The sequence below is a fragment of the Limanda limanda genome, chromosome 5 (assembly GCF_963576545.1).
Source record: "Limanda limanda chromosome 5, fLimLim1.1, whole genome shotgun sequence".
Lineage (NCBI taxonomy): Eukaryota > Metazoa > Chordata > Actinopteri > Pleuronectiformes > Pleuronectidae > Limanda > Limanda limanda.
This window is the reverse complement of record NC_083640.1, coordinates 25904953-25931867: the sequence shown is the minus strand read 5'-3', so window position 1 is coordinate 25931867 and position 26915 is coordinate 25904953. Positions and strand designations below refer to the sequence as shown.

The 26915-nt window shown below is 44.5% G+C and overlaps 1 protein-coding gene across 2 annotated transcripts; it reads right to left on the bottom strand.

Annotated features, from left to right (window-relative positions):
* Positions 1–1546: 1546 nt before the first annotated feature.
* On the bottom strand, positions 1547–26902 carry mtmr3 (myotubularin related protein 3). 2 transcript variants are annotated; one of them, XM_061070832.1, is made up of 20 exons: positions 26836–26902; positions 24787–24862; positions 23681–23736; positions 22251–22340; positions 21413–21529; positions 17885–17967; positions 17129–17295; positions 16938–17034; positions 16508–16621; positions 15364–15548; positions 14865–14996; positions 14607–14718; positions 13406–13601; positions 12275–12460; positions 11864–12034; positions 11213–11358; positions 9217–10741; positions 9005–9115; positions 8836–8924; positions 1547–5504 (listed from the first exon to the last, which is right to left on the bottom strand). In XM_061070832.1, the coding sequence occupies exons 3-20, from the start codon at positions 23681–23683 to the stop codon at positions 5333–5335; spliced, it is 3696 nt and encodes a 1231-aa protein (XP_060926815.1). In that variant the 5' UTR covers positions 23684–23736; positions 24787–24862; positions 26836–26902; the 3' UTR covers positions 1547–5332. The 2 variants fall into 2 exon arrangements, with proteins under 2 accessions (XP_060926815.1, XP_060926814.1); XM_061070831.1 differs by having other exon boundaries at positions 26734–26896.
* Positions 26903–26915: the final 13 nt, after the last annotated feature.

The window sequence follows — 26915 nt, the reverse complement described above, 5'->3', positions numbered from 1 at the left end:
CACTGGGAGACGTCTCCTGCGACAATCCTCTGTTTTACTGAGTCGTGCTTTCAGTAGATTTGGTGTCAGCGAACCTGCACTGAGCTACACATCCAACGGAGTCTACTTTATAATATATATATCCTCAAAGTTGTACATATTGCTGTCTGAGTTTTTATAGATAAAGGGAATAGTCGGCTGGTGAAGGCCATGTCTATTTTTTTTAAAACTGGGTTTGATGTTTGCAGGGAGATGAACAATGTCAAAGGAGGTGACATGTATGAAGATTTGATCAGAATCTGAACACATCTCATTTGGTGGTTTCTCAGCTCCGAGAATCAAACAGACGTTTGGTGAAAGATGAAGAGAAACTCAGAGGAAGCGACACTTTGCACATGGGATTGGATGTGAACAGGAGTTAAAAACCATCCTTGTTACCGGACCAGTCTTTCTTTGGATCAAATGTCTGGTCCTCTCGCTGCACAGCCTTTGATATACACCTGCATATGGTTGCTTTATTGACAGTTTCCGTCCAGGCCATACTTTGTTAAACTATAATTCCGTGGCGTTTTGCTCCAAGAGTTCCTTGTGTTGTTTTTAGCAAACCTAAGATGAAGAAACTTGCAGCTCTGCCGGCCGACACCGCCTCTGCTTGCTCTCACTCCGCTGCTGCTGGTTGTGGTGCAGATGTCCCGTGTCTGTGCAGTGATATGAAGTCTGCTCGTCCTCAGGGCTCGTCTCTTTCTTGTATCGTTTCTTTAGAGCCAGTAAGAGCACCGTTCATTCCTCCCACCGGTGAGCATGACTAACTTACAGCAGCCCCTGTCGCTTTCTCAATCTCGATTCTTTCTCGTGGTTGTTCTTTTTATGTCACTCGATAAGTAGACATTGGTGTTAGTCAGTATTGACAGTATGATTTTTAGAGATGTATACGAGTACATGCATTAAACATGACTGGAATGTTCTGACTCTTTTCTTCTGTGTGTGCGTGTGTGTGTTCAGCTGCAGATCTTCCAGCACGTCACTGGGAGCAGGTCTCAGCTGCTGCTGGCAGACAACACAGTAGGTTTATCTAGTTTATTTCTCCTTTAATTCTACAACAATGTAATGCTCTCTAAAGTAAATCCAACAAAAAAGAAAATATTCAGACTGAACAAGGAGCACTTGTTGTTTACAGGAAGTCGCTATGTACAGCTACACACTCCTCTGGCAGACATGAGAGGGTTCAAGGTGCTTATCAAACAGACGAGGGGAGGAGAATGAAAGCAAAAAGCACGAGTGATCCCTTCGTGAGAGACTCGTAATAAAACTGCTTGGCACCAGTCTCTACCGAAAGAGATACACACACATTTTCACACACACACGCTCGATGCATTCACATGCTCACACTCACTTCAGGTGATAGCTGGGCCGTCGCAGCGCGAGTGAAGAGAAAGAAAACAAAAGCACCAAGACCAAGAGAAAAAAAAACACAGCAAGGGATCATCCTGGCAACATGTGTGTAACCCAACCACACACACACACACACACACCATCATCATGCAGGTACAATACTGAGAAGCACAGCTCACGTTCTGTTTCAGCTTTATTTTGATGCACTCTGTGGCAGTGTCTACTTTATATCGTGTGCAAAAAATAGCCGCTTTTTTTTATTTTCAATCAAGACGATTCACATTCATGGATTGTTGAACAAGCTTGTTGCCCCACATGCCTGCGATGGTGGTGAGATTACAGAGAGTGAGAAATTCTGCAGCCGACGTCTGTTCTGAGAATTCCAGAGATGATGAAATCTGCAGCGTTGGCAAACATTTCCTTTACATGTAGGAGACAGACGTTTGGGAGGAGTGTGAAGCCTCGGAATAAAATCAGATGTTTAACAGGAGCACTGATCTCAGATTAGAGGCCATGTTCACATCAGCATTACACACTAACATGTTCAGGTTCTCTCAGACAGCAGGGGGAGAGAGAACAGAGGCTCATCATGGGTCAAACCAAAATGTGAATTTGCTGAATTGTACCGTCTCTAACAAATCTGACGTGAAATGAATATTTGGTCAGTTGATGCTGTCGCTTGTTCAAGTGTTTAGCAATTAAGTCATTTACATCTATGAGGGACAAACAAACTCTTTGTTTTGTTTTCTGTTCTGTTTGAAAGAGTAAAGGTCGAACTGTTGAATCGAACACTTTCACCACTTCCACAGGACGCAGAGAGAAAAACACTTCAGTTGATGCTCTGGCTTCAACAGCACTTCAATCCTCTGCTAGCACTACTTTCAATCCAGCAGATCTGTTTGTCATCACAGCTACAAACAACAATATTACATCCGGTGCCTGATGTTAAATCATAATGATCACTGTGTTTATAACTTCCCTCTTTTAGCTACACCGCTTTTGTTTCAAGGTTTACGAGGTTGAATCGAACTCCGTCAACCAGAAAATTTAAGTCTGCGGTCGTGTGCTGCACCTTTAACGCTCCAGCTGACTAGCAGGGGAAACCAAACCAAACCCCCATTTTGAATAATAACGACAAAGGCCATTCTCGATGACGTGAATGTGGAAAACTAGAATCACTCAGCGACTACAAGCCGAGTGTGAATGTGTGTGTGCATGAGTGAGTGTGTATTAAGTAGAGGTAGTGTTTGTTTAATGAGATAGAATGAAGTCATTCCGTGTGTGTGTGTGTGGGGGGCTTTAATTTTGGGTTTAGGCAGCTGTTTTTTTTTTGGACCACGGTTCTCTCAGTGCATAGACGTCTCGTTGGCAGCACACACACTCGTCATTTTATCTCGTGTTGACACGTGAGAGGCTCACTGACACCTCTGACACCCCCCCTCCTCCTCCCAGGGTTCACTTCTCCTACGTGGATTGAGAAATCATGTCTTCCACACGTTACACAGAAGAAACACGAGTGTGGTCGTCGCCACAGATCAGAACCATCTTTCACCCCTCAATTCATAAACACTGATTATCCTGTGGCAATTTTGAATTGTCTGGATTAATTTTTTTTTTAAAAACAGCAACAACAAAAACCTCAATAAATAAAATCAAAGCAATGATCGCATTTTAAAAGGGAAAAACCACTGCAGCATCAACACAGGACACCCTGCTTCTCTATTTAAAAAAACAAACACGCCTGTCACCTTCAACAGGCTGTAAAATATACGTCATTTTCTGTCATCGACAAAATAAGAAAAACAAGTTTAAAAAAAAAAAAACTTTTTGGTGACTAATTAAGTGAGCCACTATTCAAGGATTCTATACATTTTCGTAAATGCTATATAGGTATCTGAATATATTATTTAATTCATTTATCTTACAAAAACATGTGTGTGTGTGTGTCAGTGTGTGTTAGGCAGAGGGGGCGTCTCAGTGAAGCTTCATGTTCGGTTACAGAGTTTTAGGAAAACGCCAAGAGCCCTTTTCTTCTGCTGCTCTCCTGCACCGTTTAGCCCCAGTGGAAATCACAAGCAGGTAGAATTAGAAGAAGAATATGGGAATTTGAATGTGTCAAATCCACACCTTCACTTCTGACTCCCACCAGAGGATTGAAAAGTGAGGAGAGGTCCAGCTCCCAGTGCCTGCTGGGTAAAAAAGACTGACAGGGAGGGGGCTGTTGTGAGAGAAGGGCATGAAGGAGAGATGACACAGCCTGTAAGTCCGCGTCGAGGACACAAACAACACACAGCTCGTCTGCCGCCTGACACAAAGCGACAACGCCACAACACATCGGTTTACACTGGCGGCGGACGAGTAATAACAGTCAGTCGTGTGGAGGAGCCTTTTCTACTGGTCACTGATGAAGACTCACATGGCTGATGTTGTGTTACAGACACTAATAAAAATAATAATGATGACTGATCACATGAACGTCTGAGAAAGAAAAACAATATGAAGTTTCAGAAGCTTTGAAAACCTGCAAAAAACATGTGTCTGGACTGAATCTCAACAAACTTAAAATACTAACTCCCAATGTACAAACTATTTTTTTTGGTGTTTTGTCTTTTCAAGTCAAGCTGTATACACGCACACGCGCACACACATACACACACGTCTGTGCCATTCTGTGTGAAAAGCTGAGTTAAAAACAAACACAAAAAAAAAAAGTGTTGAGATTCAGTCAATTAGAATATTAAAGGGTCAGTTCACCCAGTAATCCCATCAGTGTCTGTTGGGAAATTGATGTTCCATTTCCACATTACTGGAAACATCATGAAGACAACTGTCTGTGTGAAATCAGCTGTTTAACGTTGAGAAGTTTTTTCTTTTATCCTGATGACGTCATAGTGATGTCATCAGTGTTATCTCACTTTGGGTGTTGAGTCTACAAACATACACCTGAGCTTGATTCCATACACAGGAATAAAATGAGAAAGTATCGAGCAGGGTTAAAATGATTTATAGTGGATGGAAACTGTATATTAGTGCAATACTGGGTCACTGTCTATGTCATTAGAGCCCCACAAATAATAAATACTTATTAACAATTGAAAATTCAGTTTCCAGAAAATTATTTGATCATTTTCCCAAACAAAAGCAAATTCTGCCGTTTGTGTCACATCATTATTAAAGAAAACTCGAGATTTTGAACTATTTGTTGGACAAAACAAGTTATTTAAATATTTACCTTTGTGTATTTATGTGCTCTGAGACTTATTAAAGGCTAAATATCACTATTTTAACATAAGCAAAGTGAGCCAATGTGCTTTTTGTTCATTTGGGGGAACTGACCATTTAATCTTCCCCCTAAACAACATGTGTGAACATCACTCTCAATTCATTTCTGATGCTGAGGGACTCGTGACTGTTGGGAGATTTCTCACATCACTGCTGATCATACAGTCTCTGTAGAAAAAGAAGTCCCTGATGGTGGGTGGAAGTCTAACGATGATGAGAATTGTGGGTAAGTGGTGAAACAGATTGAGTGGACCAAAGTCCTGCAGGAGACTTCAGCATCACAGTGAGACGCCCTCCTCTGCCTCCCTCTGCCTGCCTGGTCCAAGGCACCAGGACGTCCATCCTCACTCCTCCGGCCTCGGAGTGAAGTCCCATCGCAGCCACACACTCTGTGTGGCCAATGTGCAATTTCTTCTCTCACACACTCTCACACACCCCTGTGCACATTCTCTGTTCAGAGCGCTCGGCATCTGGAAAACACGTCATTCAGCTCCGCTGCCACGTCGTCCTCGGTATATACACATTAAGAATTGAGTAACTGCCGCACACACACACACGCACACACACACAAAGTACATGGGACATTCTGTGCAGCTCCTGTGCTCTTCCTCAGCAGTGCGCCTGTGTCAGCGGCTGAACGCTCAGCCTGACTCCTCCTTCTCACTCGCTCCACTGAGCCTCAGTCGGAGCTGGCTGTGATGGGCTTGTCCATCTCCAGCTCCAGGGGAACCGGGCTCAGCTGGAGGTTGCTGTAACACGTCTTACAGACGCGGCTGGGATCGAACAGCTGCTGGCTTGGCACTGGGATCTTCTGGTCGCAGCAGCTGGCGCAGAACACGTTACCGCAGTTCCTGCAGGGGGAGACAGAGAGTTCATTGCTGGACTCTGACACAGAGCCCCTCTACACCTACAGTTACTATGCGTCTACTTTTAGATCATGTTTACATGCGACTCAGCTACTTTACACTAGATCCAGGGTCTGATCTTCAGGGCAATTGCGTTTCATTTGATTGATGATGATTTGACAGAAGCCAGGATTTAATGGCATTAAGACTTTTCAATTTAGTTTGGGTTCCAAAATGTATGTTAAATCTTATAATATTAAAATCATGGAGCAATAAAGATAAACGATAAATATGACATTTTAAACACTAACATGTGGGAACTAAAATGCTGAGTCAGAGTCAAAGATCTTCTGATTTAAAGGCTCTGCTCACCAACAACCAGAATAATACCACTGCAATGCATCACATGCACAGCTCAAATGCATGGAAATAAAAGATTCATATAATGAATAATATAACGTTACAATATTAATAATCATAAATAATAAGACACTATGATTGAATGATGAAAAATGAACCCAGCAAACATCAGTGATGATCTGATTTACAATATAACAATCAGTCCTGATACAAGTCCACTATATCAGACTATTGTCGCTGCCGTGGAATAATGATATTGATTAGTTTGCTCATAGATTCTGAGCTCTGTGGGGGGTTGGGAGACTTGTGGGCACAATGTTATTTCATTCAAAATTAATAAATCAAGTATCTGTGCTGTTAGCAGGAGGACAGACAGTCTGGCTTTACTCAAAATGGAAGAGCAAGACCCTGATATGAAAACGGAAGCTTTTTTCACCTTGAATTTTCTGTTTCTGATAATAATGTGATCTCTGGTGACAACAGTAAAACAACGGAGTGGTTCCTGCTGAGCATTGCACTAGAGGCCCTCAAGGCTCCACTGTTCAGAGGCACCACACTCTGTGGTCTCTTCGGGTCTTAAGGACACATTGTCAGGAATTTGATTCACTGATACGAAACAGATCAGAGCCTTGTTGTTTGTCAGTGTTTCATTATTAATGTTGGAGATTTAATTTGTCTTTTTAGTATATAAATAAAGGATTTCCATGATTTTTCTTTTGTATTTAGGCCATTGTCACTGGTCTTTTCCACCAGAGGGGCTTGTTAACATCACACTGCTGTCAGTGTTTGTCCTCTTTCTGTTCTTCTCTCGCTGTTCATGCTCTCCTCAAAGAAAACATTGGACCCCTGAAGACCCCTGTTTACAGATGGCCCCTGTTTACAGTTGCACTTTGCTGTGATGCTCGACTAAATGTCGGGTTAGCGGAGGTGCTGTGACACTCAGCAGTGCTAACGTGATTTTTTTAGCCTATCAAAAACACCATCAGTGGACAGGAAGGCGGATCACTCTGGAGGTGTCAGATACCCGTGCTCACACTTAGATGTAAGGCCATGCTCACACTCTTACACACACTACACACAGTGGTCCCTCCTGCCTGCCTCTACTCACACTGAGCAGAAAGGTTTAAAAAAGCCAAAACAACTCGTGTCATTCTCTCTGATTCTGTGACAGGTTGACTGAGAGCCGTCAGTACCATATTGTGCTGCTGCTGCTGGGAGGTGAGATGCAGGGGGGTGGTTTTGGGGCAGCATGCTGCCAGGGGGTATGCTGAGGGTGGAGGGAGGATGGGTTGCTGGTGTGCTGCTATGGCAGGAGGAGGGTTGAGGTTGGAGAAGTTTCTTTTAGTTTTTTATTAATTCTACTTTTTCAGGAGAAGTAAGAATCAGCCCCTCGACCGAACACAGCTGTTCCACTGGCAGCAGCCTGCTCACACTTACAGCCAGGTCTAAAACCTCGGAATTGAAACACAGTCCAATCAATACATCTCAAACATGATTGTCCCTGAGAACTTTCTAGGGTAAGGGGGAACTAGATGCAACAATCCCAGGTAGGGGGTAGCGGGTAGGGGGGTGAGGACTGGGAGGAGGAAGGAGCATTGACATCCAGTTAAAAGGGCAGAGGGTGGGTGGGTTGGTGGGTGGGTGGGTGGGTGGGTGGGTGGGGAGCCGGATCTCACCAGACCTCCTGGACAGGTTCTCTGCCACTGTAGAGGAGGAGAGGGGCAGACAATGGATAATAACTGACTGGACAGAGGAGAAAACCTAAACCACTAAGAACACACACCAGTCGGTTTTGTTTTTGACTCCAGCGCTGAATCTAGGGCTGGGCAATTAACCAAGAATTTATCCAAACCAACATTTATAACCTCGACTTAATCTTGCTCATGTCGGTTAATTTGGTTCATACTTTCCCCAATATGTGCATTCATGAACTGTCGGGTTTCAGCTACTTTCATTTTGTGGCTGGGGCCCAGGTACTTTGTGATCTGACAGGACCGACACATTGATTTATAACTGAATATTTGATTTATAACTAAATAAATGTGATCGTTTTTGTTTGTGAGGTCAAACAAAAACGTGCGGTCAGGGGTTGGCTGCCTAAAATAATCGTTTATTAATCGTAATCGAGAAGTTTGACTCGTGATATTGATTTTGAAGTCATATCGCCCAGCCCTAGCTGACAAAGGTTCATGTCACTCAAATCTCTGCCACTCAGTGACGAACTTGATCCAACTCACCAGAAGGAAACAAAAAGGCCAAATGATGATACGAGGAAATGACGGCACCAGAAAAAAACTAGCTGAAATACATTAAAATTAATCTGTTGTCTGTCTGTTGCACAATAAAAAGCATCAATGCTGATGCTTCCAGATAATGAAAAAAAAGGAAACCTTTGTTCCATTTGGCACTTTATTCTAGACCAGAGGTCTTCAACAGGGGGTCCCTGACCCCTAGGGGGTCCGCGTAGGTACTGCAGGTGAGTCGCAACATTTTTGGTTGATTAGACAATTTTTTATATTTTTTAATTCAAACAAAAATGTCAACCAATTTTATTTCCACAAATTGAAATGTCTTTAGAGAAAACATTCACATGAATCCAACATATTGTAGCAAACGGAGGAGGCCCTGTTCACAGATGTATCTTCTGTCTAACTTGACATAATCTGAGATCTTACCATGATAGTAATATATTTGTATCAATAAGCATGAGCTGCTGGAGACCAAAATTAATCAATGGTGTAGTTTTAAACTCATGTCTGCAAGCAAAGTCATAAAGAGACAAATTCAAAAGTCATCCTGATGCAGAGAGTGAACTGAAAGCTGAATCTAGACTCAGTCTGGATGTATTTTAAGAAGAGAGGAGCAAGTTTAAAAAGAGAGAGAGTCTCTTTGAGCCTCAGCAGGACAGAGGTAAGTTGTAAATGACAGTGATGGTGAAGCTTTAGGCGTCTGCAGCTGGATGGTCAGCAGTATTTACCTGCAGTGATGCTTCCTGGTGGCGAGCCAGAACCTGCTCTCACAGCCGTAACACTGGGCTGCCAAATGGTCAGGGTACCAGCGAGTGACCTTTAATGTACAGAGCAATTAGGTCCATAAATGTAACCTCTAACTACACATACGCATTATTTTCCTTATTCAAGACTCACCTCAGTGTCCTGCTTGTCCACCTGCTCCCAGCTGGCCTCAGAGAAGAGCTCAGTGCTGCAGCGTGACAAACAGTTGTGGTCAAAGTTGTACTCATAGTCTGTCATTGAGGTCTGGATGGGGGAAGACAAGGAATCAACAAATGATCAGGAATTGTGAAGTCACGTCCCGGTGGTAAACAGTCGGCCTTCTCGTCGACCTGTCAGCATCTTACCACTTCGTCTCCCATGTCCCCGTTGGTCCTGTGGGAGCCGGCGTGCTGCTGGTTCTCCAGGCGGCTCCACAGCTCCTGCACCTGCTTCTTCAGAGTCTCCACCTCCATCTGGTGCCCCGCCTCGATCTGCCTCAGCCTCTGCTGGATGGCGTCGCTGTGCAGAGTCAGCCCGTCGTCGTCCAGGTGACTGCGCGACGGCTGCTCTGGGCTGACGGCGGCCCGGCTCAGGAGGGAGTGGCAACACCGGTGGTGAGAGCAGCTGCCCCGGGGATGGAGGATCAGGGAGTTACAGCTGGCGAGGGACATCTGTCGACTCAGAGGGGCCCGCTCCCCCCCGTTCCCTTTGGCCCAGTGGGGAACTCCGCAGGGCTCCCCTTCGGAGCTGTCGCCGTTACAAAGCCCTTCCCTGCTGTGGTCAGCACTCACAGACTGAAAATAACTGAAAGAGGGTCGCTTGGTGGCGCCGTTCAAAGTTCTGATGAAGCTATGCTCGCATGGCTCTAGCCCTTTCTCCTTCCTGGAGCAGGGGGGCTGGCTCCTGCCGTCACTGCAGGGCTGACGGCTGGGACACACAGGCGGCTGGGTGGGCAGATCCAACCTACTGCAGGCCACTTCAGTTAAAGTCTCTGTTGAGCTTTCCATGAGAGAGGCCCCCTTCTCCACCTGCTCCATCGGGTCAGAGACACCTGGGTCAGATTCAGGGCAGGTCTCCTCCTCCATGCCAGGATCTTCAGGTGAACTGTCCACAAAGCCGTTAGTTATAGTTTTATGTGTTTCCGTCTGCTCTGGCTCATCTGAGCCGGACTCACTGGGTTCATGTGCAACCTCTTCTTTATAAGAAGAGTTCTCAACAGCCTGCGTCTCGACATCCTCTGGTGCCTGAGTCACCTCAGCAGCCTGTTCATCCAGCTCCTCTGCCGTCTGTGCAGGCGGAGGAGGAGACTCGCCGTCCTCCTCAGCCTCCAGGCCACCGTTCTCTGGTTGGTGACCATTACAAAGTGTTTCTGTTTGAACCTCAGTTCCATTAACGTCAGTGCACTCATTCTCATCCTCAACCTCTGCTTCTTTCTCCGACTCTGTACCAACAGTGTTAATAACTTGCGTGACAGCAGCACTTCCCTCTTTCCGATCTGCTCCCGCCTCCTCCTTGGTGGCTTCCTGAAGTATGTTCTCCATTTGGCCTTCGGCAACACCCACCGCCACAGAGAGCTCTGCCTCCTCTTCTTCTTCTCCTGTTGCAGCTGGTGATCCCTGTCCGAGCTCCGCCAGCAAGCCCTGGGGCAGCGGGCCTTCGTCCAGCTCAGAGTCCGCTCTGTCTGGGTAAGGCCCCATTCCGTTAGGCAGCACCTCCTGATCCTGGTTCCCTCCTCCCTCTGGTCCTGCTGCCATGTTGACCTCCAGAGATCGCCGGTGGTCCTGCCACTTCTCATTGAGGCTCGGGTCACTGGAGCGGCGGTTGGGAGCCGGGGAGCTTCCCAGCTCACATGCACTGGGCAGGTTTTCAAAAGAGCGAGTCTTCGTACATCTGAAGGTGAACAGAGATAACAATTACACACAGAAACAGCATCTCATTACAAAACAGGCTCAATATATTCGACATCATGCGATTCAATCTGAGGCTGCACAGAATCATTACAAAATGTTTGGCTAACAAATAAATCACATGTCAGCATTAAAACATTTGAAAAATGCAGCACAAACGTAAAAAGAGAACCAGTCAGACTCTGTCTCTTTGAATCAGCTAGCTGCCGAACTCTGTCAACAATTAAATGATGCAGCTTCCTGTTGTTCTTCCACGATGGTACGATTTCCACGGGGCACAGAAGCAGAGCATAAAAAAGTATCTGTCACTGCAAGGGCCCGATCAGAGCAAAGCATTTAAGCAGACGAGTTGAAAAGCTGAGCCTCTCCAGCTGTGGGAGTCGTCGACCTGTGTTTCTCTTACATAGAGGAGGAAGATGGGGGGGGGACTTGGGTACCAACACGCCAGGCTCACCTGCCCAGTGGTACATCCTCCGGGTTGGCACCGGGCACGGGGTAGGGGGCGCAGGACTCGTCGGAGGGTGTGGTGGGGGAGGAGCTGGGCAGGTAGACCGCCGTCCACAGCATCAGGTTGCGCACGTGACACACTGGGTGGAGCACCTGCAACAACAGCTGAGAAATTAACTGAGGATGTAAACAAGAAGCAAAAGTACAGCTAGATAATCTGAAACATGTGAAGAAATGAAACAAATCACTTTGTTAGAAGGCTGATTGATGAGAACCATTTGACAAGAGCATGTGAGGCAGTTGTGGGAGTATGATTTTCCAGTCGTGGTGAGTCAAGAGTAATTAATGGCCATGACACCCCCGCACACAGAAATGCAAAGACAACAACAACAGGAACTACAAAATGCAACTCTCAGAGGGATGGGAGGAAGACTTCTAAATCAAATATAAGACCATAACAATTAATCTAAAAGGACAATATGAAATAAAAAGATTAATCTGAAAACTTTAGAATGCCACCTCTCAGAAGGTTTGCCTTTTAATTAATTCCACTTACACCTTCTCTACACTTATCCTTTGTCTTTCTGGACTTCTGTCGGCTTTGTTTTAAGAAAAAAAAACAATTCTTTCTGACATGCTGGAGAAACAACAGACGTACGGTCTCAGAGTGCGATGAGTAGAGCATGTTCCTCAGCGTGCGGTTGGCCGGTCTCAGCAGCGACCACACTGAGCAGGTCCTCTCCTGGACGTGGCGGTCCTCCCTCTCCTTGCCACTGTTGCACAGGAAGGTGCCAAACAGACAGGAGTAGGCGTGCTGCACCAGCTTCACCTGCGTACACATAAACACTGGCATGTAGAGGCTTGTACAGATCAGGTATGATAATAAGAGCAGCGATGACAGGAGTTTCCTTGTATGAGACGCTAACACGCCTAAACAGCATTTCAGTGTCTCACAACCGAAAACTCAGTGTGATGACACATGATTCAGAAGCATGGCATTTCAAACTCTGCAGATTCAAAACATTCTGCTGTGTCTAATCTCAGTATCTAAGAAGACTTTACAACGCACCAGAAAGGCCTCGTTAAACTCAAAAGAGCATGGAAACTGCCTCTGCAGCTGGTGCACACAGTCCAGCCACTGCAGGAACACAGGGCAGCGCTCGTTCTGATCCTCAGAGTTTTCTCCGTGGCCGCAGCGGTCTGCGAACTTATGGCCGAAGTCCAGCCAATCGGTCTCCACCAAAACCTGGAAGCCCTGCACAAAGAGGTTACAACACCGATTTATTCAATACAATGTTGCTTCACTGTTAAGTCAGACTTTTAAAAGCCAATCGTGCTAAAGGGTTTGGAAAACTAAAAACAAATGTCAACTTATCAAGACTTTTCTGGTATTACATGTTTTCCCGGCAACATGTGGTGTAGGGATGGGGGAAAAAATTGATTCAGTTACAAATCGCGATTCTTGTGAATGGCGATTTTAAATCGATATGCAGCCGCCCAAATCGATATTTTTTTTTTTAAAACATATTTATTGGTTTATACCGGGGGGGATATATTGGGGGAGCAACATCACCCCAGAGCATGTTTACCAGCTCTTGTTTTTGCACAAGAATCTAAACATACGCAAGCACTAGCTTTGTATCGCCTACATGCAAACAACAATAGCCTACTTTTTGTTTATTTCAAAGTTTATATTTTAAGTAAACTTTTATTCATTCTGTTTAATTTACCTTTTATTTATTGTTTAAAAGTAGCCTAAGTGGCATACATTTCTTAATCTGTCAGTTTGTGTGCAGTTGACAGGGGCTATACAATAATAGGGCACATTTTTATTTATTTTCTCTATTGGCTGCCGATAGAATTTGACTGTGTTGTATTTGAAGGAATGAATCAACATTTTTCCATGGTCCAGTATTTAAAATAAAAAAATAACCAAAAGAAATCCCAGGAAATCGTAATATCGAATCGCAATACTTACAGAATCGCAATACCCACAGAAATCGCAATACATATCGTATCGCCACCTAAGTATCGTGATAGTATCGTATCGGGAGGTCCCTGCCGATTCCCGTCCCTAATGTGGTGTCAATGTTAGTTTTCATGAGTTTTCAGGGGATGTGTAATATGTCCCAGAAATAAAACACTTAAACAAGGTCCGGACCAGGGCTGTAGCTAAAAGAAGGGAAGACTTCATCTGTACCTCAATAGTACGATAATAAGGGTCCAGCAGCAGTTTGGACAAAGCGACGATCTGAGGTGTGCGGTCCCAGCCGTCGGAGCAGTGCACCAGGACGGGCCGGTGGTCGCGATCCACGGCGTTGACCACGAGCAGCGCCGCCTTCAGCAGCAGGGAGAGGTGCTGCAGCCACTTGGTGCTCTCCAGTGCAGAAAGCCAGCTGCAGGAACACACACAGCAACAGTGTGAAAAAAACACGACCCCATATGTCTGAGACACAAAGTGATGGCACACATGTTTTTATAAGAGCAAATACATAGCATGGACCAGGGCCACATACCACAGCATTTATAGCCTTAGCATGTTTGAACTATCTTTTAATGACTTCTGTATCTTTGCATAGATAAGAGTCCAGCTGTGGGGTAAGCTATTAATGTTTTTCTGGGGAGAATTTAGCAGCTGAAGAACTCAGATAGGAGACCTGCATTTGTCACGTGTCCAGAAACATGACTGCACACAAACAGATTCATTAACTTTGTGTGGATGTGGGTCATGTAAGATACAAATACATTACCAGGGTGACCACAATGAGACACGTATACACCTTGACCCACTTCAATACCAGTAAATGTTTCACTTGTCTTATCTTATCTAGGTTTGTGTTCCGAGCATTATTGGTGAGTTTGTCTTGTCTATAAACAAAAAGAGTCTGTGACTGAGACAAGCTTGCGACACTTTATATTTTGATGCGTTTGCGAGGTCACGCTCAGCAGACGGTCATACACAGTATGGTTGCATGGTGGAGCAATGCTTGACAATTAGCAGAAAATTGAAGAAATCGGCTGTGTTCGACATAAAACATAAGGTACAACATATAGAACTGAACTGTATAAACGTGTGGACACAGGGTTAGGAGTCTGTTTCTGTCTGATTTGATCTAACCAATGTCAACAACGTTCTCTTAAGCCAGCGTGATTCAATTACACATCATTGTGGCACAGAGTCTGAGAGCACAGATGGAAAGAGATCCTCCACTTGGGGCCAGGCCAGGCCTTCTAAATCGGGCACAGATGTATGGCCAAGGCCAAAACACAGCTGTGATTACTAGTTACCTACAGTTACTACAGCAAAGCACGAGAGCTGTGGACTTAATAGTTTTAACCTGCAGAGCTGCAGAAGTAACACAAAGGGGAAGTTGGAAGCATTGAAGAAAAAAAATACTTACTTGGCTGGATCAGGCATCTGAGTGCAGAGGAAACGCAGAGACTGGAAACTCTTGCGGATGGAGTGGATGTTGGCCATACTCATAAACACCACCTCACAGTTGGGATAGTATTCTGGAACAGGATGTAAGCAACGATACAAAATAATTAGAAGACAAAGGGTAGTTGTGGTTTTAATTTTAGCACAGAGAACAAACTGAATCGACAACACAATGATAATAATTCTGCCTGTGATCAGGAAATGAGCTGAGGGGACCTACCTGGGCATTCGCAGCCTCCCCCCTTGGCCCTGTTGGCTACGGCAGCAGCGTAGGACCGGGCGTCCAGGATGAGTAACTTGTGGGGCTGGACAACCAACGTCTCCACCTCTGAGCTGTTGGTCAACGAGGATTCTAATGCAGACATAAAACACAGAAGTGAGAATCACTCACGGGTCATGAAACGAGAGCAGATGGGTCTGTTCGAGATTATATCACAATTATTAAAAAAAAGATGTGAACGTGTAGCTCCCAGACACATCCATCACAATGTGTTCATCAGAAGTTACTGTGATCTGTGTGATCCTGCAGTCTCACACAAGCCCCAACACGCCGGGTTGCACAACAGTGTCCGCAGCAAATTCATGCAGATGGCAAGACTTCGGTGAGGAAATCCTCCCGTCTGTGTGTGGAAGTGAGTGTTTGCTAAGCTGAAAGTGTGTGTTTGTGTACAGTGTGTCAGTCAGATGATGTGGGAGGCGGACTGGGTGTGAGCTCTCACCAAAGTCAGGCAGGTCTGAGCCATTGGTGTAGGAGCCGTTGCTGAGGTGTTTGCGGGAGCTGCTGTCCACGGCGCAGGCCTTGGCGATGGACTGGACCAGGTGCTCGTCGTCAGCGTTCCTCCAACCCCACCAGCTGACCTCTGGCTGACCACAGCGGGCGATCACAGCCCCCGTGCTCTGGTGCCTGTGTGACCAGTCAGCAAGAACAGTCAGTCCACTGCCCCAAGAAAACACTATGGCTGTTCACAGTGTTGTAGGTTACATCCTAGTTAAGAGACATGTATCTTCTATCTCATACATACGTACATTTTATTTCATTAGTTATTACTGAAAAGTTTTGATTTGAGAACCTACTCTCACTTTGGCCAAGTCAAACTCACTGCCACGGACTTACAGAAAAAAATGTGATTTGTGGAAACTTTAAATATCAAATAGTGATGTGATTTACATCACTGTTACACGTTTCTAGTAAAAAAGCCTTGCTATGCACAAACAGAGAATTTGTACTGATAAGTATTTTCAGAATTGTTAATTCTTTGTTTCGGACTAATTTGACATTTGATTTGATTTATGACAGAAAATGTTGCAGGGAAATTTGCCAATGAAGAAATTCATTCCTAAAAAAAATGACAAGCAAGAAGTAAAATATCTGCTACACAAGTAGGATTCTTTCCTCAACATGCTCCGAACCCATTGGATCTATAGAGGGGCAAAAACAGACTTTCTTCATAAAGCACAGAGGCTGGAAGTCACTGGCTTCTGTAATCCTGCAGCCACCAAAGCAAACATTTGTCTTCAGATGCTGGAACTCGCAAAACAAGTTGGAAGTTTTTTCCAAAAACAAAAATCAAAGGCTTCAGGTGACTGTAAATAAACTGACCAAAATTCACTGAAGCTGTGATGCACTGCATGTCGTAGGTTAAGTCTGTCGTTTTGGTAAAGGTGGAGTTATTTATAGTCTGCGTGTTGTGGTTTTACTGGCCAAAGGAGACGGTAGCACCAATATATTACCTGAAGATGGTTTAATCCCTTTCACAAATAAAAAAGGACCATCTACACATAGTGACGCTTTTCATTTCTATGCAGTGGTAAACATGTTGGCTCTCTGGTTTGAAGAGCTCAGGGAGAAACAAACACACCGACCTATAAACCACAGCAGGAAACCTCTTCCAGGAGCGGAAGGCTGCCACATTTTCCAGCTCCTTGTCTGTGATCCAGGCTGGCACCAGGAGCTGCTGAGGGTAGCTGGGGCAGAGTCTGTCAGAGCGGAGAGACAGAGAGAGTGAAAGCTTAACAAAGAGAGAGAGAGGAGGGGGGCGGCTAAAGGGTTCTGATAGCTCAACGAAAGTCTCTGTCTATGGACACTGAATCCTGGGCCGGGCCCTTTTTCTGCCCAGGGTGCAGCACTAGTGGCGTACAATAACACAACCACCCGCTATATAACACACACACACACACACAGAGTTATGATGCAAGCCAATGAAAGTAAAGGACGGATCTGTCTTCCAGCTGAGAGAGATGAAAATCAACACAGCAGCAGCTTTTGTTTCCTGAATGAAAGCTGCTATATTACCTGAACTTGCTGTTGATGTCAGATATCCTCCAGGCGTTTTGAGTGTCAAAGCCCATCCTCTCCACCTCATTCTTGAACCAGGAGGTCACATGTTCACCTACAGAGAGAGCAAAGATGTCTTATAAGTACAGAGTGGCGCAGAGTAGGGGTTCTGCTTGGGTTATGTGAAGACCCGCGAGGGACAGGTTTACCTGGTCTGCACAGCTCGCCGTGCTGCTCCTTCTCACCGGCGTACACGTCCATGCACCAGGCATGGAAGGCAAAGGAGAACAGGTCCTCCAGACGAGACGGAGGGCGCACGACAATGTTCAGACGTTTCAGCCATTCCTGACACTGCTCGATCGCGGCGAACTGACACCTAGGAAGTAAACAATGGAACGCAAAAGCCGCTGTTACATTTTCATCAGCCTACGAAATATTATAAAAGTGCTACTCAATAAGGATTGCAATTCTGATGTACGACACACACACACTTAGTCAAGTTTAAACTTGTTTAAATGATTATCCTTGTTTGTGGAAGCATGTTTCCTGACCAGAGTAAATAACAACCGGTGTTACTCTCTCTAAATGGCAGCTGTGCAGTCGGATATTAAAGTCAAATCAAACGTGTTTTTCCCAAACTCTTGTGTTCTGGAAAGGTTCAGGACTTGGCTCAGAGGTACTAATTATGAATGTAGTCATTTGAGTTGAGAAAAGGAGAACTGTAAAACGAACTGAGCTGGTAAACATGCATCATTGACTTTTTCTCTCTTTGTTGCCATGTTTAAATGTTTCTTTAGCAACCTTACAACTAGCATCTGGACCTACAGGAGAGAAATCTGAAAAACATCTTTAGTTTTACTCTTAGCCGTTGTCTGTAACACCCATGCAATGCACAGAACATTACATGTTTCTTACAACTTTAACAGGAGGAAACAGCTGGAAAGGCTTAAGGGTGTAGGACATACCTGACGACTTTGCAGTCCTTACAGGTCACGTGGAGCTGGAACATATCCCGACACTCCACACTCTCTATGAGCTGAAGAGGGACCTGCAAAGTGAGAGAGTGGGGACATCAACTCTACACTCAAAAACACTCATGCAGAATCATTAAGGCTACATCCACACTTAAGGATATTTTAGTTTGAAAATGCATCACTTTTGCAACGCATGTGCCAACTGTCCTCACTACTGAAGAGTTTTCAAGCACCTAAAATGTAGACTTGTGCAAACACTGCTGTCCTCGTTTTAGATGGAAAACTCAGAACTCAGAACTTGCTTTCTAGTCTGAAAAGACAGAAATCAGACACCCACAAGTTTGTTTCTTGATGAGGTCTAAGCATTCACAACTAGAATACCAGTTGCAAATGCAATTACAAGTATTATAGCCCCTTGATTTGTACAGCTTCTACAGCTTTGTACATTAGTACTGCTTCTTTGCAGTTTAGGAACCGATAAGCAGAACCAAAATTCTATTTATTTACCAAGTTTCGGTTCCCAGCCTTAATATCCAATGTGAATTGTGGTGCTATGTGTTTTCGGGCATGTTAGTACGGACAGGGACTATTTCAGATACATAGCTAAAACACTCTTCCGAAACAAAAACATTTTGTTTTGAAATGAAAAACATATCAGTGTGGACGTAGCCTCAGTGGAATACCAACCCATGCAGTCTGTAAAGAAGAAGTGTGGTAGACTGCAACTGACAACCCATTTAGCAAATTAGTGGTGGTCAACATGGTAAAATGCCTCCATGCCGAGTATCATGTGAATACATGGGCTGCAACATCACATTTTTAGTTCATATATTTCATTGTATAACCAAAACCACTCCGCATGATGCTAAAAAACTCTCACAGTAAACTTGTTCTCATGCATTTCCATTCATTTCTCTGTTTCACATTTGCCTGTAATATATAAATAATCTTACGTTTGCATATGGGCGCATAAAAACACTCAATATGAGATCATGACGAGCTTGTATCTGCACTTCCCTTTGGGCCCAGAGCTACAGTCTTATCTTTTGTAGGCAAACACCATCCAAAGTACAGAGCTGTCATGTGCTTATGACTTCAGAGCACACTCTGAATACTGCAGGGACAGACCTGTGCTGCTTTTGACTCAGCTCTGTTAATTAGCCACAGTAAAAAAAACTTGTCAGCAGCAGAGTGCACTTTTATAAAAAGGTGTGGCTCAAGCTGCTGTTCACACACAGTCCAGAGCCATGCACAATTCACAGCCAGGAATCAGCAGGTCAAGCTCCCAATACATTAGTGCAATGACAGTGTCACAGCCTGGTGGAGATTTGTTGATTTATTAAAATACTGGTGGCTTGAAGGTTTTGTGTGGATAGATTTTTCTGCGGATGTTTTTTCATCACGTCTTCTTTAATCCAGCACCTGGTGTTAAAGTCCTCGAGGCACCAGCGAGTTAGCAGACAGGCAAACAATTTATTCGCACAAATTACAGTCATCCACTCCACGCCGTGCAACTCTGCTGGGTACTTACAGACAACTCGCAACAACAACTCTATCCAAAACAAAACAGAGAGAACATTAGTGAAAGGGATGCACATTAATTTTGAACTATTTTCTCTCTGCAGGGATGGACACATTCCCGATGTTTCGGGCATCCTGCTGTCGCAACTCCATTCCTGCCTTCTAATCTACGTCGCTAATCTGGCCAACATCAAAATTCCTGAGCTGCTTGGTAACAGCCTCGCACTCCTCCAGCACCTCCCTCCTCTGATTTGTGCTCTGACAACCCTCCCATGTGATGCAGATGCCTCGTCGACACGTCCAAATATGTGTGAGCAGAACGCCGACTCTGTACAGTGAGCACAGAGACGTGGTTTGTTAGCCAGCGACCAGAGGCATGGATTCCGATAAAACCCACCTAAATGTGATGGGAGGCCATCGGCAACAGGAACCACTCACCAGAATCAATGAATAAACCAATGAACCTACTGCGGATTTATACAAGAACTTTGGTAACAAGCCAAAATTCTCAGATGTATCAAGTTTCACCCACACAAGGACACTGTACGCCTTTGGCTGTGACATTTCAGGAAGTATGGTCACAATGACTCCTTCTGTTCCTGAGTTCTGTTAAGTAACAGCCGGTAAAGTGTTACTACAGAACATTATGATGCCACAGAGGGTGACCTTTGATCTTTTGGATATAAAATGTCCTACTTTCATCCTTTTAGACATTTGTCTGATAATACAAAATAATACAATCACAATTAAATGCCCTGCATTTATATATTTATATAGCATTTTTCTAGTCATAATGACCACTATAGCACTTTACGAATCAAATTTGGACACATTAACTGATTGCTTCACTATTTGTTTCATCATATTGCTAATGTGTGTCTCAATCACATCCCACTCACACACTGACAGCACAGTTGTTAGGTACCCAATCAGGAGTAAATAATGAAGTTGTTTAGGAGTATTTTTCGGCAGCAAGTCTGTATGTGGGCCTGATAAACTGTTTATTTCATGCAAATTAATGAAAATCATCCTGTGCAATAGTGGATCTCACTGATGTGTCTCACAACACAGACAAACACTTGCCGATAGGATGAATTCATCATTGGTCATTGACATTTCCTGGGATTTATTGACAATAAGATTCGTATTGTTTACAATAATATGAATGAATGTTATTACACCTACAAAGATGATGATAGTTTATAAGAGAAGGAAGTGAACCAACAAGTGTTTTCCTGTAGCACATGATTCGTCATTGCTCAACTTTCCTGCTATCGCTTGTCTGCACCAGAGCACCTTGACGATTTTGACACACCACATTATTTTCATTTTAAATATTTAATTTGTGAATAATAATAATTTGAAAGTAGATTATTGCTACATGAAACAACAGAGAATAGACTCTGGTTTCTTTAGTATCACAACCCTGTGCAACCCTGTCCACATGGTGTATAACATACAGCACTAATGTTTTTATTTGTTTGTGTTTGCTGTGACTAGAGGTTGATATAAGGATTTTATACATTTAAAGTAGCTTGACTGGCACCAAGAGTACCAAAATGTCTACGCACAGTGAATATCCTAACAACCAATGAGGACGTTTTTTTAGAAAGTGACCACACACTCTCACAAAGCTAGTCTCCCTCTTAAAGTGGTGAAAAGAGAGAGAGGGCTACTGTTATGCATCCCCTCTGGAACGACTATAACCATGGCGACAGCAAGTGCAGAGAGAAAGCAGCGCGAGCAGGCGAGCGGAGCGCAGAAGCGGAGGTGATGTAGAGTCACGCGGCACTGCTGCCAGCTCAGATCAGCTCTGAATGGCCTGGTCACCACAGCACTGGCACAATGGCCCCGGCTCTGCCCATTCACAAAACATTACCACTGTGACAAAGCCTCTAATAGAAACACTGTGCCTCATTCTTCAGTTATTTTTCGACTGTGTGAAAGACCGTCTCTAATCGTGTCTGACCTTGAAGCTCATCAGTCTGAGATACTTACGTTGACAACAGATTCTTTGAACTTGATGTGCAGGCGGTAGTTGGATATCGCGATGATGGCATCCTCCGCTCTCCCGACATACTCCGTGAACTCCCCGTGCAGCTCAGGAAAGGGCACCTAGCAACGGCAGGTGATAAAACGTTTCAAACTATATACGGCACCACAAAGCTCAGCAGTAAGGATGCTGTGAAGCACACAGGGCTGTGGTATGATCAGTTATTTCATTAAATATGGTTTTCCTGTCTATACTGCAGATCGTGTCAATATGAGGACATTTTTTGCTGCAGTGCTCAGGTGCAATCAAATGCTTGCTCATAGAGGTGATCTGAGTAAAATGAACAGTAAGAACTTTTACCATTAACCAACAAGTGAACTTTGTGTCTGTTCAAGTTTGTATTCTTTGATCATGCCTCGCTTGTAAATTAGTCACTTTCAGTGAGCTACGCCTTTTGCTCCGAAGCACAACACTCATTAATGAAATGTAAATTTTCAAGATGAAGCACTTCTACTTTAAGTAGCAGCAACAAGCTGCTGAGTGCAGACTAACAATAAATGCCTGGAATGAGCAGTTGACCAATAACAAGTGTTGACTTGTAGGCTCTCGGAGCAGGAGATAAAAGTCTTGTCTTATTAGGACAGAAGGTAAACATTTACTTTTATAGGGATCCCTTGTCTTTTGACACTTTACTTTTGAGAGCAGTCAAACAGAAAGTGAGTTTGTGTCTCATCTGGTTATGTAACCCATTACTGAGAAGAGACTGATGTTCATGCATACTGTGTGAGGTTACATTTTTTTTGTAAAACCCAAGATGAGCAGTGACAGCAGCGACATCCTCACCTGCATGTTCTCCTCTTCCAGGACCGGGGTCTTCTTGGGGAAAATCTGATTGGCCTGGATACACTCCAAGCTATGCTGCACCTCCTCCCCCTGCAGAGACAGTGGACTTTTTAGCTTTTACAGAATGAGCATCCACTTAAACAACCACAACCTTCTTTTACTCGCATATTTTTCTTTCATTTTAAAATGGCTTTTTATGTGTGTGTCCAGGGAGGGCTGGCTGAGAACTTCTTTCTTTATCCCTCTGCTCCTGTCACACACTTGTGTACAGTGACACATGCATTCAAAGCTTTGACAGCAGATCAGACATTAAAAAGCCTGATAAAGACCACAGTGAAAGCAGTTCTTGGGAATATAGCTACTTCCACAGCAACATCTGATTTGTTTTCAAACTACTTTGAAATGGTTTGTCACAACCGTTGTAGTGACAGCGATATTTTCAACTTGTTCTTTCAAATGCTGTAAACGCTGCATTTATAATGTTTGTGTGGCCCGAGTTCTCCTTCCCACCCACACGGAAATATGCAACCCAGGCTAATTTACTGTAATCACCCCTTGTACGACGAAACGTGGTATTACAGATGCCAACAACATGCAGTGCTTTAAAAGTGGATATAGATATGGTGATTTATCTACACACGAGACCTTAAATGGAGATTCTACATCTAAATTTAAAATCAAATACGCACATTTGGTATATTTGTATTTTAGGTGTCACTGGCAGTCTGTAGGCTTTCTTCTCTATTGAAAGGTATTGGTCGGTCACACTAAACTTATCCAGAATGAACACATCTCACAGAGGAGGCCTGAGTGGGGAATGTGAAACATGGATATACAAACAGAGTCTGGGATTTTTGCTCAAGGGAAAACTGTTGGGGAAAAATATCTGGCCTTGTGCTGATAGATTGACAGGATTCTATGGCCTGTGTTCGGTAAGGAGCCACATTTATTCTGAACACTGTGAAAAGAAAGATGATGGTGGTTGAACGTGACAGATAAAGGGACAGTGGCAGCACATCCTGTGTGATGCTGGCTCAGCATGAGCTGTGCTGATACACACAGCCTCCGTGGCTGAAGGAGCCGTGTGGTGAGGCCAGACTGGGGGCAGCCGCCACACAGCAGCGTGCCAAGTCCAAAAAGAAAACACTCACACACACACACACAGTTCAACAGGGAATGCATCCCATCCACTGGTTATGTCATGGTGCGCCGGCACAACACACAGTTCTGCAGTGAAAGCGGCCCTGCTTAGACAGCAGCCTTGGATGACCTTTGACACGGTAACTGTAACTGTCTGCTTTCCGGTAAACACGGCTGGATAAAAGAGAAAATCAATGGAGAGGTTCCGAATTCAGTCGACAGCACCCAGGCCACCGGACAGACAGACAGCTGTTACTCTGCAAAGCATAGATGAAGAGATGGTACTTTACCATGGCCCCTGTGAAGGAGAGTGGTCAGCCAACAAGGAACTCCGGACTGGACCAGTCTGTACAAAAACAACACAGACAGTTGATAAGTAATTCTGACAGACAGCATGTAAATCATACGCAGTATCTTTATACTACTTGTCAGCCACACATTGCAAATTAAACCAAATTTTCCTTCTCCAGCCAGAGGTGCAGCTAGTAGCACCAGGATCATTATTGTAAAATAAGGAGCAATGGTTGAAGAAACTGAATTCATTATCAAAATACTATACATATTAATGTGCTAAAGTTTCATTATCGGCAATAATCTCAGGTTAAGGACATTGTTAAATAGATTTTTGTGCAAGAGGACCATTAGTAACGATCGTTTTCAAAATTCAATTCAATTGGTATTCAGGAATCAGTTGTCTAAGGAAGGACATTATTTCATCTTATGAAACAGGTGTTAACAGACATTATTGAAGAATGAGTTCGCTTTAAACTTGATGTCATTAAGTTTTAAATTTTGAATCTTAGCTTAGGGAGATGGTTATGATGCTAAAATATAAACACCAGTTTATCGGTGCACACCAGTGGCTATAAGGTTGAAGCACCACCCAGGCATCCACAAACTATGATGTCCCCGGTTCAAATTTGGCCTAGGACCTTTGTCGCATGTATCTCTCCCGTTATTAACAGTAACTTCCTTACAGTTTAATGTCAAGTTCCAAGACAAAATGCAATTCCGTTGTTTTTATTTAGATTTGATATGAAGACGTTCATGGAGCTTACGAGAAAAAGGATTCAGTTAGACGCTGGGGCGGCTAACTGTGGCGTGATGCCGTACCCAAGCATCAGCAGTTATAAATACTTTCTCAAAGACTGGGTGTAGGCAACAAACTAATTGTAAATCATCATCGTCCAGGAGACTGTGAGCCACTAGTAGGGCAATCATGTTTAAAAATGTTCAATAGCTAATCAATTCAACATGAAATGGCCCAATAAACGAAGGCTTAGCCAGGAACAGCAGCATGTGGGCCTTCAGTAAAGAAATTATAATTTCGCTCCTTTAAATTTTGTAATACGGGGTGAAAGCACCAGTGGCGACATCATGGTTCCTTAAGACTTACCACAGACAATCAGTAATGGACGATGAGCAATCCTGGTGATCTTGTTTGGAAACTCTCACAAGTTAGACATGGAAATCTGTGGAAATTAAGGCAAACATGCAACTGAATAATAAGAAAATGCTTTCCCCCTACAAACAGCAAACTTTTCCCCTGAGACATTCGAGCTACAGAAGCTCTTTTGATTCCCTGGAAAATATAGCTGTGCTGGTGGTCACAGTGGTTTGCATGTGAGCTCCGAGACACCACTAAAACTCAGTTGTGGAATGGAGAAAAAAAAGCTGGATCTTGATGTACTAAACCATCTAAACAGTGAACAGGTATAGTTCAGCCACATGGGCAGATCATCTCATGTTTACTTTCAGAAAAGCACTCTGAACACCACCTTCAAATTTAACCCCGACTATTGTTTCCAACTTGGTTAACAATGGCTGGTTCCTGCATTCATTGCTGCTCGGGCACACATGTGGCAGAGTCACACATTTCACAGCACTCGGCCTGTGGGTGGTCGTAACTTCTTACAAAAAGTGTACAGTCGAAATGTCAATATGGCATTCCCCGACAGATACCAACGTTTTGTTCAGGTAATGTCACACTATCCCTGCAGAGGTGGTTTCTTTAAAGTGATATCGCATAACATCTCTCCTACAGACAGGCGACCTGTTAGAGATCCCTCAGCATACAGGCCCACAAATAGTTATAAAGGTCAGCTTCTCTTGCAGAGACTGAAATCGGATCTGAGGAGGTCAGTGAATGAGCGGGCCAGGACCTCAACACACCTTCTCATGAACATTTAAGATGCCGCAGGACAGAAAGTCGAGGGAAAGCTGCACTGCCCCGGCGGCTGGTGAGGCCTTCGTCAGCAGGCTGGTGGATTAAAGGGGTGTGAAGCAGCAAAGGGAGGTCCAGCTTTTTCCAGCTGATAAAGCATATCTGCCCAACACACACACGCAGGACTGTGTTTACAGCAGCGGGCTCATGACCCGTGGATGCGGCTCAGCCAGCTCTCTGGGTTCAGAGTCACACAGGAAAGGCTAAGCCCCTTAGAGCCTTAGCGTTACTCCTGTCCCGTGACCGGCCACCACGCATCACAGGCGGAAACATCATCGAGCAAATAGCCTCGGTCGCTTTGCTTCTCTCTAGCACATTTCAAAATAGAAACCATGACTGAGACGATGACCTGCAGTGACGGACTTGTAGCCTGTCGGTCAAATGGCTACACTGCACATAGCACCAGCACTAGAGGATTAGGGATCGCATAGGGAACATACATGTCGGCTAACTGGATGTCTAAAAACAACAGACTGGGCTAGCTGACAAATAACACAACTGCTGCACTTTGCGATTCAATCTTGGCAAAAAATACAAGTGATATTTCAATGCATTGAGATAATCGTGGCGTGGAAAGTTAAAAGAAGCTAATGTCACCTGAAACAACAGTAAACACTTGTGAATCGTGATCTTCCCAATGAATGCTAGCGAGCTCTAGAACACACGGTTACCAACTGTCTACTGTCAGATGGTAACACGTATCAAAGCTCAGTTCTGACGTCAGACTACAAAGGTAAATATTGAGCTACACGTCACATAAGCTATTATTCCTCTGTGTTTACGTTAAGCTACATTTTCTGCAGCCAGCTGGTTAATAGTTAATCTAGTATGAAAAAGTAATGCTAGCAGGCTAACGCCTGGTCGACAGCTGGTAGTTAGGTTGTAAAGCGGGTACATGTACTCATTCGCAGTGTGTTGTTGTGTAGTAATATCACAGTATTCGGTGTTGGGCTCCGGTAGCTGCTAACACGGAGCAGCCAGTCCGCGGGCTCGCTAGCATTAGCAGGCTGAGCTAGCGCGGCGGCTCTGTGTTTTTGTTGTTATGAGATGGAGGGCGGACCCAGAGAGGAGGCCTCTGTCAAAACACACCGCGGAGCGAGCACGACCCGGCGGACTCACCGAGAAACGCGACGACGAGGAGCGAGCAGCCGAAGATTCACCCGCAGCCCGAGCAGCTACCGAGCAGCAAGGAAACCTCGAGCAGGCGAACCGGAGTCATACCCGAGCCCAGGCCCGCAGAGCCGCGTCCCTCTCCAGCAGAGCCGTCGTCGCCATCGCAGCGAATTCTCCAGCCCAACAAC

Excerpts from the sequence above, each read along its gene's own strand:
- mtmr3 (XM_061070832.1), bottom strand. Across the intron at positions 17,035-17,128 it reads CGGCGAGCTGTGCAGACCAG|GTGAACATGTGACCTCCTGG; the intron begins GTAAACCTGTCC and ends CTCTCTCTGTAG. Across the intron at positions 10,742-11,212 it reads GAGGATGTACCACTGGGCAG|ATGTACGAAGACTCGCTCTT; the intron begins GTGAGCCTGGCG and ends GTTCACCTTCAG.